Raw genomic sequence first — 19,590 nt, 5'->3', positions numbered from 1 at the left:
CAGTAAATAAATGTCTATGATTTTGTTGAATTATTTTTAAATTAATTCATGAAGATTTAAGCTACATCAAAATTATCAAGCTTTATTTAACTCATATATTTTACACACTAAGAAAATTCAAGTGATTTGCACACATTAGATGGTCAGGAATTTACCTAGAGAGGATGGTATGCAGGTCCCTCCATTCTGACAGTAATTGCTGCAGTGGTTGACTTCACATCGTCCTCCTGAGTAACTGGGCCAGCAGAGACACCTCAGATCCCCCTTCTCATTTAAGATGCACCTCCCTCCATTTTCACAAGTCAGTTTGCAGGAGTCATCTATGTATAAGAAGAAATAGACGGACAAGCATTTTGTTCAGGTTAGTCTCAAGTAACCCAAAGAAACACATATATTTAAATATAATAATTTGAATTTTTCACAAAATAGAGCATATTTCAAATTTGAAAGCACACACAGCAACTAAAAGCAGACAGTTGACTTACATTTTCTTCTTTACAATACTGTTATTATCTTTATATTTGTTATTAGTAACTAGAAGTTCCTAGATGTAATATATTTCATAATGGATGCATCGATTTTTTTTTTACTAATATGCTTTAGGAAGGCCAATATAATTAACACTTTAAATAACTTTTCAATAGAATATTTTTATATACGTTTAAATAGAAGAGAGAAAAAAGTTAGGTTGCAGAACACCTCACTCCAGAACTAATTTCAAAAAATGTCACTTTTTCTAAGTGGATCAATGTCACACAAGTACTCAGTTATTAGTCCTGATGAGTTTCAGGGCCCTGATGGTCAATGGGTTAAAAATAAATGGCCATATTTTGCAGCCATTGTCTCAGAGGAATAATGCATACTGGCATCTTCAGGAAAACAAAAAGTGCTTCTTGCTACCTCAAGACAAATTAAGCTGAATTCATTTATGCACCTTGAAATTAGAAAACTTTGCTACCAAACACTTAAATGGTATTTACGAGCAGTCATCAGCTACTTCTTGGTAAAGGCATGAACCTAGAAACTCCACAGAGTTGTGGTAAAAATGTGGCTCCCATGAGTACCTCTGCCATGAAACTAGATACTCAGAAAGAGAAGGAGTAGGGCAGATCCAGCTGCCAAAGCCATGGTTTTAATCCTAGCCATTCTGTTTAGCAAATTAGATTCATGTGCTCAGAAAAAGATGGAGATATACAGTATATGCTGATGCAGGCAAAAACAAACTAACAAACAAACAAAACCAACTGTAAACATTTACAATGTGCTTAAAATATACGTAGGCTTGAGAAGGAAAAGAAAAAGGACCCACAGGAAAATGGCTGTTAAACTTTCCTAAAGTTAAGACCATCCTTCCGGGTTCCTGTTTCCTGAAAGAGTCTGCCAGACACTCTGCAAGGCACAGAAAAAAGTGACTGACAAACTGCCAATATAGGTGGAACTGTCTTTGAAATTTCCAGCTTCATGGAAATGTTTGCCACATACAATGGGTCTGTAGGCTGAAGATAAGATGGATATCTCAACAATACAGTAGAACTTTGGGTGACTGTCCAGGCAGTGAGATGTCTCTGTTAGTTCTAGAGTTTTGGAAGTTGCTTGCAATGCACCTCCTGTTTACTTAGGTAATATTATATCTTGCTTGATACTTGTTTTGTTATATGTAATTTTACTATGTTAAAGTTAAAACCTTTTTTATTTAAACAGAAAAGGGGAAGTGGTCTGGGATTCCACTCTGTATGCCATAATTACCATTGCTTAATAAAGAACTACTTTGAGCCTCTCTCTGGCAGGGCAACCAGAACTATGTGGGGAAAGCTACGCTGTGTGCTGGAGAAAGTAGGCAGAGTGGGGGAAGCCTTGAAGCCACAGCCAGAGACAGACATGTTGCAAACTTGCCAGTGGGCCACCAGCCTTGTGGTAAAATATAAAATATTGGAAATGGGTTAATATTACATGTAAGAGCTAGCTAGCTGAAGGCGCCACTCTGTAGTGATGAGCTGCGGGCAGGCCTGCTTTTCGTCCTGCCCAGTTCCCAGCCTCCTGGCTAGCTCAGTCGGTAGAACATGAGACTCTTAATCTCAGGGTCGTGGGTTCGAGTAATTCGATTTTCTTTGTAATTGTTCAGGTCTGGAGGACTAGGAAATAGAAGTGCATACTCTGTTTACATATAGGCGTAGTGTATCCGTGTAATTCAGAGCCTATAAGGAAAAAATTGAGTATCTGACAGGATAAGGTTGAGGGAAAGAATAACAGGAAACAAAGATGGAATGGAACAAATACTCCATTTTGCTCTTTTGCCCAGCTATGGATCCTTTGAGGAGGATCAAAAGCTTGAGGATAAATATGCTGGCAGATTTTTAACTGAAAGCAGTGCAACAAGCAGGATGTTGCTGAATTACGCAGATTGGGTAAAATAAGGATGACTTCAACAGAGCAAAACATGTTGGAAATGAAGTGAAGCCAGTGATACAGGAAGAGAAGAAATTAGGGTGAGTCACCTCTGAGCATCTTCACTAAGTTACCAGCCTCAGCTGAACGTGAGATTCTCTACAGTGTGCTTACTATGAGGACATTAAGAACTGTTTGAATATTGACAGTGGAAATTATGCTTGCTTAATTTATAGCTTCTCAAAAATATGTCTAACTTCGGAGGAAAAAAGAAACTAAAAGGGATTCTGAATAAGAACAGTAGAGATAAACATTTTAGATACTTTAAGAAGATGAATTCCCTACTGTAGATAGAATATGTGAATGATATAGACACCCAAAATCTGCATTATAGAGAATGATCATTACAATATTATTATTTATTAGGAACTAAAAATTTAAAAATGGGACAGAAAACTGATGAAATGGAGCTTGAGTTACAATCGTCCAGAACTAACATTAATATTTCTGTATTTATTTATTTATTATTTATTTTTTGAGACAGGGTTTCTCTGTAGCTTTGAAGCCTGTCCTGGAACTAACTCTTGTAGACCAGGCTGGCCTTGAACTCTCAGAGATCTGACTGCCTCTGCCTCCCGAGTGCTGGGATTAAAGGCATGTGCCACTACTGCCCAGCAATATTTCTGTATTTAAACAGAAGGCCTTACTTAGCAATAACTAAATAATACTAATACTCAGAAGCCAACTTCAGCAATTGTAATCAACTTTAGAAAAGAACAGGTAAAATATTCTGCCAAAAGTTTGCAATTTCTCATACAAAGCTTAAAAATATTGTGGGCTCATCTTTTGACAATAGCAGATTGAAGAACTAACTGACGTGTGAAGAGTTAAGGAATGGGGTTCTACTAAACATCAGTACCAGGAAAACACAACTGATTTTAGGTACATCAAAAAACAAAAACAAAAAACAAAAGAAAAAAACCAAAACAACCAAAAAATTACCCTGTGAGGTCTTATTTATACTCCTAATACATTGTTCTATTAAGGCAGAGAGAGACCAGTTTAAATACTTAAGAGGAAAGAGAACAAAGGAAGTTCCTGTGTAGCCATTGCTTGTTGACATGTCAGTGGGAGGCTAGTGAGATAAGGCATTTTCACCTGAAATGATAGTTGACCTTTAAGAAACTCAGTTTCTGGGTGGATGATTATACCACACTCCCACGCGGTGCAGTTCCTTGACCTCACCAGAACAAAAGAATGGTGTAATTTGAAAATACTTAATTTCCCCAGCACAGTTGAGAACACACTCCTCTAGCTGGAGGGAAATCAACAAAGCATCGGGGTCATTATGTACCAGTAACAGAATGTGTTTGGTAACTGGAGTTAGCATGACAGTGTGAACACCAGGCATGATCCACAACTCTCTGTTAGAAACTTTGAAAGCTAGCCACTCACAAAGCATTTCTCCAATTTTCTTCCTGAGGGTGTGACTATATCAGGGTATCCTCTATATAACCTAATTCAATGTCCTTTCGGAGTTTCTTTATTCCTCAGTTTAAATGTAACTCCAAAGTCTTCCATATTTTATTCAAAAAATATATCAGAACTTCAAAGTGATCCTCAAAATTAATAGTCATCTGAATAGTAATAGGAGCTGAAGTATACCCCTGCTGTAATGCCCATGGCTGCTCAGATAAACACCATTCATTGGTATACATCATTCATCTTTCCATCTTTTAATATCTTAGGGTTTACACATTCAGTTTTTAAAACATGCATGTTAAAAAATACAAAAATGTGATTGACTTAGGCAGCATTTGTGCAAATTATGTAAACTGGGTGCAACCCAAACCCACAGTGGAATCCAAGGAGCTAGAGGTCTGGGGATGGAGAGGGCAAATGAGGATAAAGACATAATACTGAGTAGAGCAGTGAATTCTAACAGAGGCGTGCACAGTAAGTAAGAAATCCTGCTGGGAAGAAATTCTAAATTTATCTCTTATTCCAAAATGCTCGCTGTGATCCAAAAGTGCTATGGAGCATGCTGTTTTTTTCTGTGACATAAAATTTGGTAAGGATAGTGTTTTCTTTTAATAGAATTGTTCCACTAATGACTAACACCTTACGTTTGGAAGAGTTTTATCTACTGGGTATCCAGGAGAAAAGTTTTTCTTCTTTACTTTCTCATCTTCCTGTTTGGTTCAAACCCCACCTTTTAAAAAAAAAATGCTGCTTTCTGAAATAATCATTACTCTTTCTAAATTCATACTTCAAAAATATAAGCTATGTGAAGAAGTATTATCATCTTCCCCTCTATATAAGTCCTTAATTTCTAAATTAATGCTATGTTTCATTTATAAAAGTTGATATATGTATTGGTATTATTCATACTATTAATAATATTTAATGTAAAATATCATTTCATATGAATAGATTAAGGTAATTTCTAATGTATCCTGTATTTTTATAAATTAGTATTCTATATACATGAACTAATCGAAGTTATCAAAAATAAATAAATTAAAAGAATAAATGAATTAGGGGCTGAAATTTAAACCTATAGAGGAAACTCATTCTCAAAATCTTATCTATAAAACAAGAGGTATCAAATAACATATTTAGTTTCTGAGAGTAACTTCTCAGTTCTTGATCCATTAAGCACATGTTGAATGTACAGTGTTCTGTTGAAGGCAGGCGGATAAAGAATCTTCTGTAGAGAGGACTGATTTTACAAACATTCAAATGTCACTGATATCAAGGCAGATTAATTGATGGAGAAAGTAATAATGCTTAGTACCAAAGCTCATATGAATTCATCCCCACTGTTCACAGAATAATACATCTGACTGTTTATAAAATAAGAGAGAGTACCCACCTAATAGGCTGTCATCATTGCAGGTTCCATTAATCATGTATTTTCCTTCTGGGCAGACACAAGTGGCCCCAGAAGGATTCAGCAAGCAGAGGAAGTCACATGACAAATTCAAACAAGGATTGGGTACTGATGGAAACAAAATGAAGAAAAACAGAGATGTGTGGGAGAAAAGTTGAAATAAGTTTCAAAAGCATAAAATTCAGCAAGCTGAAATGATGAATTACCAATATGAAAAAGAAATCAAAGCAATTTTTACTGAGGCTATTGCCTTTTAGTGCTGACAATCTATAAGTAAGGAAAAATTATTACTGAATACCTTCCTTGATAAGGAATTTGCCCATTCTACAAAGGATATGATTGTACATCTATACATTTATCATTAGTAAAGGGTTACTTTTCCATAAAGTTAGTTAACTTTTGGATTGAAAGTAACCCAACTTTCTTTCTGATTCAGTACATGTACAGATATCTACATTGATTATTTTATCCTCTGGGCCATTATGAACGATAATCTGGTGATTGCCTTTTCCAGAATATTCAAGACTCAGACTTAGGTGGCTAGTCTAGATCAAACTTATAAGACAAGAATTTTTCAACTGAGCACTTTGCTAAATTCTCGCTATTTTAAATTTCCAATGGACATCAAAGCATGCAAAAAAAGTAACACAACTTTAGAATTGGGATATCCGAACCTTTTTTGTAACTTATTATACAGTTCTGAAAGAAACAACTTATCACTTGTGTGATCACAAAGAATCAAATTCGTATGCTTTTTTAAGTTCAAATCATATTTTTTAAAAAATATGACTGGAAACATATTAAAATCGTTTCCTACTTACCATGCGAGAAACTGAGCACTAAACTTATTTAAATGATTATATAGTAAGCATCATATGTGATCAGAGGGGAATTCATGCTCTTTACTACATTCTAGCCAGATTAGAGAACCTTTCTACTAAAATCCACTGCTCCATCCTAACATGTTTACGATAGGAATGCATTAACCTTAGATTAGAGATCTGGAAGCATTTAGTTGAGATTATGAATTAGGCCGAACTATAAGGTAGGATGACGTATCAAAGTATTAAACATAAGCTCAATATATGTGATTCTTAGTAAATGCAGCAGCACCTAAGGAGGTATTTTAGTAATTTATTTCCTGCTAGAATGTGTTCCCAGTGATTTCTATAAACATGGGTGTCTTTTCACATACTTGCAAAACTCACATTGAAATGTACTTTGACTTCCCTTGAAGATTGACTGTAAACTAGGGAATTGTGGCACACACCTTTAACCTCAGCTCTTGGGAGGCAGAGACAGGCAAATCTCTGAGTTCGTAGACAGCCTGGTCTACAAAGGGAGTTCCATAACAGCCAGAGCTACACAAAGAAACACTGTCTTTAAAAAAATAACTATAAATAAATATAAATGATTTAATAAACACATCATATGTGTACTTATATTTGAATTTCCAATATACTTGGATGAGCATACAACACAATTTCAATATATCATCCTTAATAACTTCCTTAGAGAATCCTTCCTAGGTTGGAAAATTATATTTATGATAAGTGATAAACAACATATCAGAGAAGATACAACTCTTGGGAAGATATCTCCATGAACATTCTTGTGGTCGCAGTGGAAATGATATTTTGATTAATGGTGTTTAACAACAGCGCTGAGAAACGGAAGTTGATGAATTTTCATAACTCCAAAGTAGACCAACCTCATAAGCTGTTTTAATTGTTTTTAAATAGAAATTTAATTCCAAGAAAATTCTAAAAAAATATGCAGCAAAGTGTTTATATTTCTTCTGGCAGTAGAGGACACTATTTTTTTTTTCTGTTTTTGCCAGAATTTTATTGAGAATTTTTTTTTTCATGGTTTATTTTTTTTTATATTTAAAAATTTCCATCTCCTTCCCTCCTCCTCCCCCCTCCCTCCCCTCCTCCTCCCCCTTCCCTCCCCTCCTTCTCCCCCTTCCCTCCCCTCCCCTCCACCCATACCTCCCCTCACTCCTTCTCAAGGCCAAGGAGCCATCAGGGTTCTCCACTCTATGCTTTTATATATTTGCTGAATTGAAATATCTGGGGACAACCAAAGCAGACTTAGATAGCCTACTTGCAATATTAACATAGTTACCATAATTGCAAATATATTAATTTAAGATATCTCAGAAAAAAATTGATAAATTTAACTTACAGTTTAGTTGTTTGTAGCGATGTGATATCAAAACACTCTTTGTTTGGTCAACATCCAAAGCTAGGACTTCTACTGAGCCACGACCAAATTTTTGTACTCTAAAAACACCAGTTTTAGGTCCTGCTCCATATATATAATCTTCAAAGACATCAATCCTGTGAGGATGCAGCAAACCTGGAATGTTCAGAAGAAAGGAAATAATCCCAGTCTGAGTTCAATCTAAGTGCCTCACACAATCATGACTCGATGACGCAGATATATTTTACAATTAATATTTGCTAACACAGGCTGTATATAAATTCAAATGTTAAAAATACCTACATTTATCCAAAATCCAATTACTGGGGTTTTTGTCAACTTCCAACTTAAAAATAGTTTTAGTCGTTGCTGTAAGGTGATAAACATGCTACCTAGAACCTATAGAACAAATATCTCCGTCACCCCTTGCCACTTCTTCAAAAATTATCTGGGGTTATTTTATGCTGGCCGAATAATTCCCTATGGTAGGATGTTGACAAGAAGAAAAACAAGTCTCATCTGTAACACACAGCCGGCTGTTCAGAAAATCCTCATTTATTAACTTATTAGTTGAATTCTATCATCTGAATTAGTGGATTTTCATGTAATTACAAGATGATTTGAAATAATAGAAATGGTTATTGTGGCATATGCATGTAATGTCAGCACTCAGGAGGCTCAAACATAAAGAAGAGTTTAAGGCCACCCTGAGCTACAGAATGATGCACTATCAAACAACAGCAACAAAGATTACTGTCTTTTGTTTTAGAAAAGGGATATAGAGGGTTTGGAAGGATAAAGCAGCAGTTAAGAGCATTTGTTGCTTCTGCAGACAACCTGAGTTCAATTCCCAACATACCTAGTGACTCACAAACATCTGTAATTCTACTTGCAAGAGATCTGACTCCCCTTCTATGACCTCTACTGGTATTGGACATGGATATGATACATATTTATACCTATAGATAAAGATAGCCATGTACATAAAATAAAAGTAAATCAATCTTGCAAAATAATAACTATTTTTCCAACTTCTGCTTTTCTTTTCAACACTATACCAGGTTAACATAAAAGTAAGGGAAGATTTAGTAAATTCCTAAGAATGGCAACTGAGCAAACACACCAAGGACGCAATGGCAACAGTAATAAAACACCGTTTAAACGAAGATGCCACAGAATTTTCATTCAGTTACTCTTCAACTTCCTCATTTTTATTACAAAAACCATGTGAAGTGAAGTTATATGTAGTGAACATAGGAATAAAATTCTTATCGCTTTAAGTTTGCATTGTACTTGTGGTAAAGTACAGAAAGAGAAATGAAGGGAAAAGAAAAGAAGAGAAGATAGAACAAAATTACTTGCCAGTCAGGTAAAGAGTGTGTTAGGCAATCAATAGGAATCTGAAAATGGGAAAACCAGGTGGGAGATGGGTAGAGAGGCAGCGAGCAAAATGGACACAGCTGTGGAACACAGAAGATCCTGCACTCTTAGTGGGAGGAGTACTGGTTGCTACCCCTCTTCTCACTTGGCCCAATAACTATGCTCACGATGAAAGAGCATGTTTCCTGCTGCCTGCCCACCATCACAATTTTGAAAAAGTTAATGTTGACTGGCATTGATTATAATCAACCTATAGAATGAAATAATTCCTGAGCATTGACAACCAGCAGCTCTACTTGTCCAAGCTGAGGAGCTCTCTGCCGTGGCCTCTTCAGTATACCAATGGGATTGGACATTTTAATTAATAGAAGCATTGCCATTTGAAAGAATTGGAGGAAATCCAGATTGCAGCATGTCTACACTTCTTTGTCTGTGCCGTGAACTAATATTGCCAGTAAAAAAGTACTCTGCAAACCTTGCTTGCTGCTGACAGAGACCACTGGACTGGAGCCATCATAGAGGACACTGCCAATGATGGAGAGCTCAAAATCAGCCCAGTAGATGCGTTCACCGAAGTGATCAACCGTCAGACCTGAAAACCAATATGCAGGTACAAGTCACACAAAGAGACTAAGGTTACTTACAGTTCAGTTTTTATTTTAATGTTTAATTAATTGGTATTTTTCTTTAAGAATCATAAAAATCATCCATGGCATATCACAGTGATGTAGGAACTAGGTAAAAATGAATTCTTTACCTCGACTCTTGAAAACGTGCATTCAGATCAGATAGCATTCATTTAATAACAGATTAGAACAATCTTAACCCAGCATGTAAGATCACCTTAATCATCCTTTCATACTTACTGAGTTCTTAATTATAGCTAGTTTATTATAGCTTTATATAATATTTTAGGTTTTATCTTGAGTCATGGAAATTCTCTGTGCAACAATGATTTAAACTTAGTGTGATCATCTTTCTTTCAAATTCCTTTATGAAGCTCTAGATTCCACAATCTAAATATTCCGGGACATTAGATAAAACAAAGCCAATAAGAACTGATCTGAACTGCTGGTGGGATGGCTCAGTGGAAAAGAGCACCGACTAAACCTCCAGAGGACCCAGATTCAGTCCCCAGTACCAACATGGCAGCTAACATCTGTTTCTAACTTTAAGATCTGACACCTTCACATAGACATAGATGCAGGCAAAACACCAATGCAAATAAATTTTTAAAAGAGAACTTATCTGAGTGTGGAGACATTCATATGCATGCTTCAGCTTAAAGCAACTAAAGACTGATAATCAGAATAAGAGACAATGAGCATTAAAGTCCCTATTTAGAGTTGTAGTGTCACTTGGTATTTTTCATCTTATAGATTTCTTCTAAGAATGCTAATTCTTATGTTTATAGTCATTCTATGCTAGTAACCAACAATGATCTAAAGCAATAATTCATTAAAAGGCTATTTCCATTTCTCTGTTGTTCATTTTATAAATATGATTGAGATTATTACAGTATCGTCTCTCAAGAAAGAGTATACTCTATGGTAAAATGTAAAGTTACTCAAGGATGGAAAAGTAATAACATCTATGATGCATAATTTCTTGAATAAATCTTCATTATTGCAGATGTTTAATTTGTGTGGTATTAAATATTGAGTATTTACACAGAATGCATTATGCACCTTGAAAGAAGATTGCAATTAAAATGTGGTTAGCAGATTAATACCATGGAGAACTGGTACACCTCTAGGTGAAGGTCCACTAAATTATAGGCATTTGGGGGGTTAGAATGGAAAAGAAAAACAGTTAGCTTAAAAGCAATTTGTGAGAAACTTTTCAATTTGTTATGTAGTTCTAGTTGAGATAAAATTCAACTAAGTATAGAAATGTACTCATCTTTAAGTAAAATAAGATGAACTCTGCCCAGTGAGATGCTGAGAAATGGTGTAATGTAAGTTAAAGTGTAGACTGTGCTTTGTAGCTTGCTGCTTGAGCTGTCTCTGCTTGTGTGTAATTCTGAGCAAAATGAACTCTAAAATAATTCAGTTTCCTGCTGCTGATATTAGGGTCAAGCCTTGGTGAAGAAAAGAAAAACACTTGCCTTGCTCTTTTGTGAATTTAGTAGAATGAGCAGTTAAACTAAACAAAACTTCTCCCCCATTTAATTAGTTTTCTATTTCTAGATTACATTTACTTATTATGGAAAAGAGTAAACCCATGGGTTGTTATGTTTATTACAAATTTATTATGAGTACACTTGACCGTACCAACCTTTGTCAAGTAGTGAACTATTGACTGTGACTATACAAACTTAGAAATTGTAGAATAAAAAAACAAAGATTTTAGGTAAGTGGAATTTATATTACAAAAAGAAATCCAAAAATCAAAGATTGTGCTTTTTCTTAAGCTCTTTAGTTTAAAAAAATCCTTTAAATATAAACTATATTAAAAGAATGCTCACTTTTCTTATAGTAGCAATGAAAGTCAAGTTTATATGGAATAACAAGTGCCTGTCTCTCTCTAAAATATCTCCTCTTTGTTTTTAATAAACTGTCAATAACAGCAACAAAAAAGTTAAGGCATAGTAGAAAACTTTTCTATATAAACTGAAAATGACAAATATGTTGTGTGAAATTAGTAAGAGTATGGAAAATTTAAAATAAAATGCTGCATTCTGAAACTAACCTTTTCTTTTATTAATTTCAAAGACTATTACATCATTTCCTCCTACTCTTTCGTCTCTTCAATCCATCTCATTTCCTTCTCTTAACCCTTGCTCCTTCTAATATACATGGTTTCTTTATCCTTGTTGATTTATATATAATATATGATATATACATATATATTTAACACATGTTAGCACATAAATATATAGGTAAAATTTGCTGTGTTTTGCATTTAGTGTTGTTTTTATGATATGACCTCATGGTTGACCACTTTTTATTGGAAAAATCATTCCAGATAAGACTAGCTCTTTCACCCTCAGTATTCTTAATTTTCTGGAGGTTTCTATCTATGGGTGTAGCTCCTCACATTTTCCGTTTCTTCATTATCATGCCTATTGGTGTTGTCCTTATTCAGGTTAATCAAGGATAACATTATGCTACTTTGGAAAGGTCATAACTGATACAGACTGCAGCACGATAGGCTTTAACGAGGACAATAGACTGCCAGAGTTTTTGTCTGAACATATTATTATTTATGATGCCTAGGTTATCATTACATTTTAAGGATTTTAAAATATTTTTAACTCTTAAATTTTCAAAGAGCCTTAATTAATAGATGATTTCACTATCATCAGTTGCACCCTAATATAAAACTATAATAAAAGAGCATAAACCACTGCGTTATATTCCACTATGCACTTTACATACGGGAGTTGTATGCTTCTATAAATATATACACTGAGATACTTTTGCATAGAAATATTTTCTCTGCTTTTGCATTCCCAATATTTTCGATTTCTTTGTGACAATTTTATCTCCATTTTCTCGGTATGAATAAATACCCACAGTGAACCGAAATTTAACATCACATTAAAATGAGTAATTATCATAAGGTCTTTTTGTATCTATTCTAATAAATTTGGTTTTTTGTGGTGTTATAGAAATATTGCCTGTTTAAATATCTATTCACAGTTAAGCATATGATTGACATACATTTAGTTATTGCATATTTTTCAAAGGGTATGGATAATATCAAGTAGATGAACAGTTTGAATAGCCATGATTATGGATCCGTCCATTTATATGATTTATGTAATCTCTGCTAGCCTAATTGAAAGAGCAAGTTCCAGGTTCAGTGAAAGACAGTCTTAAGTACTAGCAAATATGTACTTCTGTAATATTAATTTACATGTTTTGATAAATATTTAATTATTTGGATTCCAAGCTACATTAATGATACTTTCCCTGCACACTTAAAGACTAAAGCCTCATACATATGTTAATGACCATGTTAGTAAAAATGGATGCATCAATGAGAAGCAAAAGAGTCCTAAAACTCTATGCAATTCATATAATTAGAGAATTTTTATTGCTGAATACAAAGCCTTTGGTAAATGAAGCAAGCAATTACAAGAGGTCCAAGAGCCATTACATCATTTTTTATTCCCTCTGCAACTGCCCCAATTTGGGGAAGATAGAAGCAACACAGATTCTATTCCTCAAAGGATATGGTACACAAATCAATCTCATATAATCTTACCTAAGCTCCTACCAAAAGTGGAATTCAAAAGTGTCCCTTTCTGACATGTCATTCATTACTCAAAACACATACATAGGCACCTTTATATTCTCATATAATTAAAATGTATTTATTCTGTACAGGCGTATGGCTGAAAGGGAGGCAGTTCATACCACTGCTGTGGAAGTGAACACTTGTCGCTCTCTACTCACTGCCTAAATATGAAAACTGGTCATGCTTCTTCTGTTGACTATAGTACTAGGTTAAAAAATTAGATGGTGTATTTCTTTAAAGAGACTTAGATACCTTTCAATTGATTAAAACCTTAAATTTGTAGGTATTCATTTGTCCATTAAACACCTACTCTCTGTTATGTGCAGGTTAATTTAAGTACTTTAATCTACCACCAGGACTGTAAAGAATACTAATAATGTTTTTGAGTTAATTACAATATTGGGCATATAGAGCATTAATTAAATATTTACTAGTACATTTTATTATTAAAGTCATAGATAATGAATTTTCAAGAAATTTTGGGAACAAGTACTATAAACCTCAGAAAGCTGACATGATTTCATGATTGAGGTAATTTTACAATGGAGCTTCTGGGCATTTCCTATTTGATTAGACAGTATACTTTCAAAACAATTAAATACTGGCATTACATAATGCACAGAGACAAGTTTATATCTTTTCCAACGTTCATCTAGTTGACAAAATACATGTCATAACTAAATTTACTGTATTCCAGTCACATAATTAGGTCTTAGAGGATAATATGTCATATTTCCACAATACTACGACTGTAGGAGGTCCATCTATCTATGTGTTGTTTTCATTGGTTAACAAAGAAACTGCCTTGGCCTGTTGATAGGGCAAAACTTAGGTTGGCGAGGAGAAATGAACTGAATGCTGAGAGGAACAGTGGAGTCAGAGAGATGCCATGGAGCTGCCAGAAACAGATGCTGGGAATTTTACCAGATACACAAATTACTAGAAATAGGTTAAATTAAGATGTAAGAGTTAGCCAATAGGATGTTAGAGCTAATGGGCTGAGCAATGTTTTAAATAATACAGTTTCTGTGTGGTTATTTCGGGACTAAGCTAGCCGGGAGGCTGGGACAAACAAGCAGCTCCTTCTTTCTACACACTACAACATAAAAAGTACACACATGAATACAGAGACTTTATGAGAGTTAATCATTTTAATATGCTCTCAGTTGGAGTTAGAGTAAATATTTACATACAGAGAAAGAAAAGGACAATTGTTAGAAAGAATTCCAAAATATTAGGAATGCATGAACAGTGAATATACTTCAATGCAATATTTGTACAAGTACCCATCTCCCACATGTACCAAAAGCAGAAATACAGAACAAGGGTTCATGGTACTCTTATCATCTTGTATTAGGGCATTATTATGTTAACGTTGAATTAGGCTCAGCCACAGCCAATGGCTGCCTGAAGACTGGGCATATTGCCTTCGGAGATTCCCTACTCTCTACCACCCCAGACCCAGTTCTTACAGTTGCCCACAGCTCTGCAACAGACCACCAGATGCAGGTTCTCCTCCCTATTGTGCATAAATGTCCCCTGCCCTTCCCTTTCCTTAAGCAGTGATCACTGTGTCCCAGATGCCAACTCTGATGGAAACCTCCTATTCAACCACAGACTACCCCTGCCAGAAGACAAGAAACCCACAGATCTCCCTGCCTCTCTGTATCATCCCAGAATCAATTCTCAGGGTCTACCCTAGTGCTACAAAAAAGAACAGATGCAGCATCTCTCTCCCACCTACCAACATCTCTGTCTCTTCAACTCTTTGTCCCAGCCACAAACTCCTAAAGACCACCTACACAGCTAGAGAGCTAGAGAAAACACCTACCAGAAGACCATTCTCCATTCTTAGCAAGTATTCCTCCAGGAAAAAAAAAAAAAAAAACACTAAGACTTTGCAAAACTAGAGAGGAAACAGAAACCAGGGGAAAAACTCCCATCAAACCAAGACAAACCCAGAAATAAACATTTAGACCTAAAATTACATTAAATACATATGTCTAGCTGCCAGTAAAAAAAATACAAACAATAACAGCCAAAAAATTATGTTTTTCTAGAGCCCAGCTATCCTAACACAATAGGTCCTATATATATTCAAACATATCTGAAGCACAATAAAGAGACTAAAAAAGAATAAAAAAACTATGTGATAATGATAGAGGTCCTTAAAGAGTAAATAAATAAAACACTTAAAGAAATCATGGAAAACACAGAAAACTAGAAGAAAGAAAGAAATCACAGTGGAGACCAAAAAATGCAGGCCCATTTCCACCTTGTTTGCGGGTGGGTCAGAGAGTTTAGAGACTGGCTGGCGTAACTCAGGAGGTGGTTGCCTGGCTCTTTTGAAATTAAGATAGCTCAGTGCTACCCTGATAGGTGGTCAGGATATGCAAATGCACTTCTGTTCCTTCCTTTGTAGCTATCAGGTCACCTAGGGAAGGACAGTCTTCAGCATACTTGATGTTCACTACCTTAGCTACCTAGATGACAGATTTGATGTCTCAGAGAGATAAAGCCAATGACTGTGTGAGTTGTACTTTTGTATCATGTTAATAAAGTCTCTTGTTACCTTATCCCCCAGTTTACGTTGGGTATAAAAGCTGTGGAAAAATAAACATAGGCAAATTTCAAACAGTCACTGGAGTGCCCTCCCAATACTTTCTATGTTTTTGTCTTATGATTGTATCTTTGTAGTCTTTATTTATATTTCTTTAATTTTTATGCCCCTACCCTGCTAAGAAGTATTTTTGTAGAGGCCAGTCCTCAATGATTACTTAAGGAAAGCCACAAAACCCACAAACAATTTTGGTAAATGACTTTAAAGAAAGTCAAGATTAAAAAAACAAACCACCAAATGATGGAAACTAATTAGACAACTAAAGACTTGTAAATGGACATATAACAAAGAAAAATAACACAAACTGAAGAAATCTAGAAATTAAAAATTAAGAAGTGAAAGCAGTAACTACAGAGGCAAACATAACTGACAGAATATAAGCAATGGAAAGGAAAATCATAGGCACTGAAAATATGAGAGGTCAAATGGGTATATCAGTCAAATAAACTGTTAAATAAAACAAAACAAACAAAACAAAAAAACTATCCTGACATAAAACGTCAAGGAAATCCTGTACACCCACCACGAAAAGAAAAACCCTATGAATATATGAATGAAATGATAGGAATAAAAGCACAAGAATAACAGCTCAAAACTCCAGAAAATATTTTCAACAAAGTCATAGAAGAAATTTCACCTAATATGGAGATGTTAATAAAGGAACAAGAAACATACAATGTACCCAATAGACTGGACCAGAGAAGAAAGTCCTCTCAAAACGTGATCAAAACACTAAAGGTACAAAATGAAGAAAGATTATTAAAAGTTGTTAAGGAAGAAGACCAAGAAACATCTAAACACAGATATATTAGAATTACAACTGACTTCTCAATGCAGAATGTCAACAACGGAAGGGCCTAGTCAATAACAGATTTCAACCCTGATTACTATAACAGTAAGAGTTGCTATCAGCATAAATGGAGAAAATAAGGTATTCCATGATAAGCCAAATTTGAATGATGTTTATCTACAAATCCAGTGCTACAAAAAGGTGCTAGAAGGAAAAATCTAAAACAAGAGGTTGACTACAACTATAAAAACACTGTCTGTATGCAGTAGGGTGAAAATAAATTCATATGTATTACTTTGTACAAAATTTAAGTCCAGGTGGATCAAAGACTTCAACATAAAACTAGACACCATGAACCTGATAGAAGCGAAATTAGGGAAGAGCCTTTAATGCTTTGGCACAGGAATAGCGATAACACAAGCACTAAGATCAACAATTAATTATTTGAACCTCTTGAAACTGAGAAGCTTCTATATGGCAAAGGACATTCTCAACTGAACAAAGAGGCAGCTTATAATACTAGAAAAGATTTTTAGCAACTCAAAATGCAATAGAGGTCTAATATCCAAAATATAAAGAGAATTCAAGAATACAGCTATTAAAAAAATCAAAGAAAACAATTTGCAAATAAGGTAAGGATCTAAACAGAGAATTCTCATTAAAGAAATCTCAAATGGCTGAGAAACTCTTAAAGAAATGTTCAACACTCTTAGCCACCAGGAAAATGCAAATCAAAACTGTCTTACACCTGTCAGAAGGGCTAAGATCAATAACACAAGTGAAAGCTCATGCCTGTGAGGGAACAAGAAGACCAATCCTCTATTGCTGGCGAGAGTGAAAGTTGTACAGCCACTATCAAAATGATTATAGTGTTTCCTCAGAAAGTTGTGAGTGGATCTCCCTCAAGAGCTAGCTGTACTGTAACTCTTGGGAATATAACCAAAGGATGCTCCATCCAACCACAAGGATATGTGCTCAGCTATGTTTATAGCAGGTTCATTATGATATGCAGAAACTGCAAACCATCTCTGTGTCCATCAATAGAAGAATGGATAAAGAAATTGTGATACATTTACATAATGGACTATTACTTAGCTGTTGAAAATGCATCATGTAACCCATCTACCTGAACGCTGGTCCACACAGCTGGTCCCCAGTGAGATCTGAATCAAGAGTTCAAAAAGATCGTGACTCATTTCCCATTTATGAAGGTAACAAAATTATAAAACCTCAAGGCAACTCAAAAGCAATGCTTAATAATTATAAAATAGAAAAATACTCGTGCTGACTTTGTGTGACTAAACATTTATCATTTTCATGTATTTTACAGAGAATATTAAAAAGAACACTAAGGTAAGAAAATTAAAGTTTCACAATAATTTGACTCTATATACATTAACATTAATTCCCATTTGGTGTGATATTTAGGATACACTAGAATGTGCTGCTCAGTGGAAGGAGGAGCATAATGGTTTGTGGGTTACGATTTGCTGTTTCAAAAGTCCATGCCATTCATGTCTTGTATTCTCACTTTTGATTAGGTATAAACTTTCACCTACTGCTATAATGTTTTGCTTGCCTTCCTGCTACCATGCTTCCAGTTGTGATAGCCATGGACTAACCCACTGAAACTGCAAGCAAGTCCCAAATTAAACACTATCTTTTCAATGTGTCTCTTCACAGAAATAGAAAAGTAAATAAGCTATATAATAATACTGTCAGATACATATTAAACAACATTGTTATAATTTTGTGTACCTTTAAACAGAAGAACAAAACGATTTTTTCAGGTTCTAATTTCTTTATAACCCCTAACATAGTCATAGAAACTCAATCTGCCTTAGTGCATATTTTACACAATTATTTGGAATGATCTGTGAAGTAAAGTATTGAATTCATTTGCAAATAAGAGAAACTGACACTCAAATCCTTTTCAGCTTGCTCATTTTTATAATCAAACTCATGTAAGAAGAAGGCTTGTAATCCTCCTGCCTCAGGTATTTTTTTCCGCATGTGCTGTGCCCAACAGCATATATTATTTTCCTTTTGATACACTCTTATTTAACTATGATATCACTGAAATTTACAATCCTATGCTTAGACTCCTTTTGTCCCTTCACTTTCAAACTTGACTTTCTAAAATAGTCTGCATTTTTAGCATTTCTGAATCCACTCCTCCATCTTAACAGGGCCAGCCACTTCTTTTGTATTGATTGTCCATATCAAATTTATAGTTCTGAGTTCCAACACTAAAACTTCTAGCATCTATGAAACATTTCCATTGAGGTAAGGTAACTTCCTTTTCTGTGGCTAAGAGACAGCAGTACACATCTTGAGTAGAGTTGTACTCAGGTACAGCCCCGTCAAAGCCTATTTACTGTTCTAAAAAAGTGAGCATATATTTCAATCTCCCCACTATCAATTATATTTCTGGCGTTGCTTTTTCTGTGCTCCTCTAGCCTTCTATACAATGTAGCGTTGTGGGCACTTCCAGGGCAGGTTTCTGTTCTCTTTATTACAATTTTCAAGAATCATGCTTCCTACATACGGAGTGGTCAATAAGTATTAGCTGACAAACTCAGCAAACAATCTAAAAGCCTGTTTCTGTGAGTGGAACAGATGTTATTAAAGCTAAACTCCTAAGCTGAAAGGATTATGCACAGGATCAAAATGATAGATCGTCTCGTATCTGCTGTTTGTAAAGAATCATATCTTCTTCCCACTTCATTAGAATCAGTGCTCCCACCATGATGTCTGACTCTGGCCCTGGGGCCTGAAGATTCATCACATTTCACACTGTTCTTCTTTTTATCTTTCTTTCTATGGTATTAAAGACCCTAAAACTGCAGTAAAAATAAATAAACAAACAAACAGATACATAAATAGATTGTGTATAATTACAGAGTCCTCTAAGGCATGAAAGAACTAGTTCTTCTTTTCTTTATCTAAACATCATCCTGTGTCAGTTCATAATTTGTTTACTCTGCTGCTTGACTTTCTTTCAGTTCCACCTTTTACTTAGAGCCTGTTTAAGAACATTGTTTTTCTTGTGAAATTCCCCAGGGTCTGTTA

At 35.0% G+C, this 19,590-nt stretch overlaps 1 protein-coding gene across 1 annotated transcript in view; it reads right to left on the bottom strand.

Moving 5' to 3' along the window:
- Lrp1b (LDL receptor related protein 1B) overlaps positions 1 to 19,590 on the bottom strand; it is a 1,542,993-nt gene that overhangs the window by 63,010 nt on the left and 1,460,393 nt on the right. The window contains exons 80-83 of the mRNA XM_042055373.1: positions 9,339 to 9,455; positions 7,466 to 7,639; positions 5,261 to 5,386; positions 156 to 320 (exon numbers count right to left, since the gene is read on the bottom strand). Coding sequence (XP_041911307.1) covers positions 156 to 320; positions 5,261 to 5,386; positions 7,466 to 7,639; positions 9,339 to 9,455 — 582 coding nt within the window. The remainder of the gene's footprint in view (positions 1 to 155; positions 321 to 5,260; positions 5,387 to 7,465; positions 7,640 to 9,338; positions 9,456 to 19,590) is intronic.

This window comes from Arvicola amphibius, chromosome 7 (assembly GCF_903992535.2).
Source record: "Arvicola amphibius chromosome 7, mArvAmp1.2, whole genome shotgun sequence".
NCBI classification, from domain to species: domain Eukaryota; kingdom Metazoa; phylum Chordata; class Mammalia; order Rodentia; family Cricetidae; genus Arvicola; species Arvicola amphibius.
This window is presented reverse-complemented; position numbering and strand designations above follow the sequence as displayed.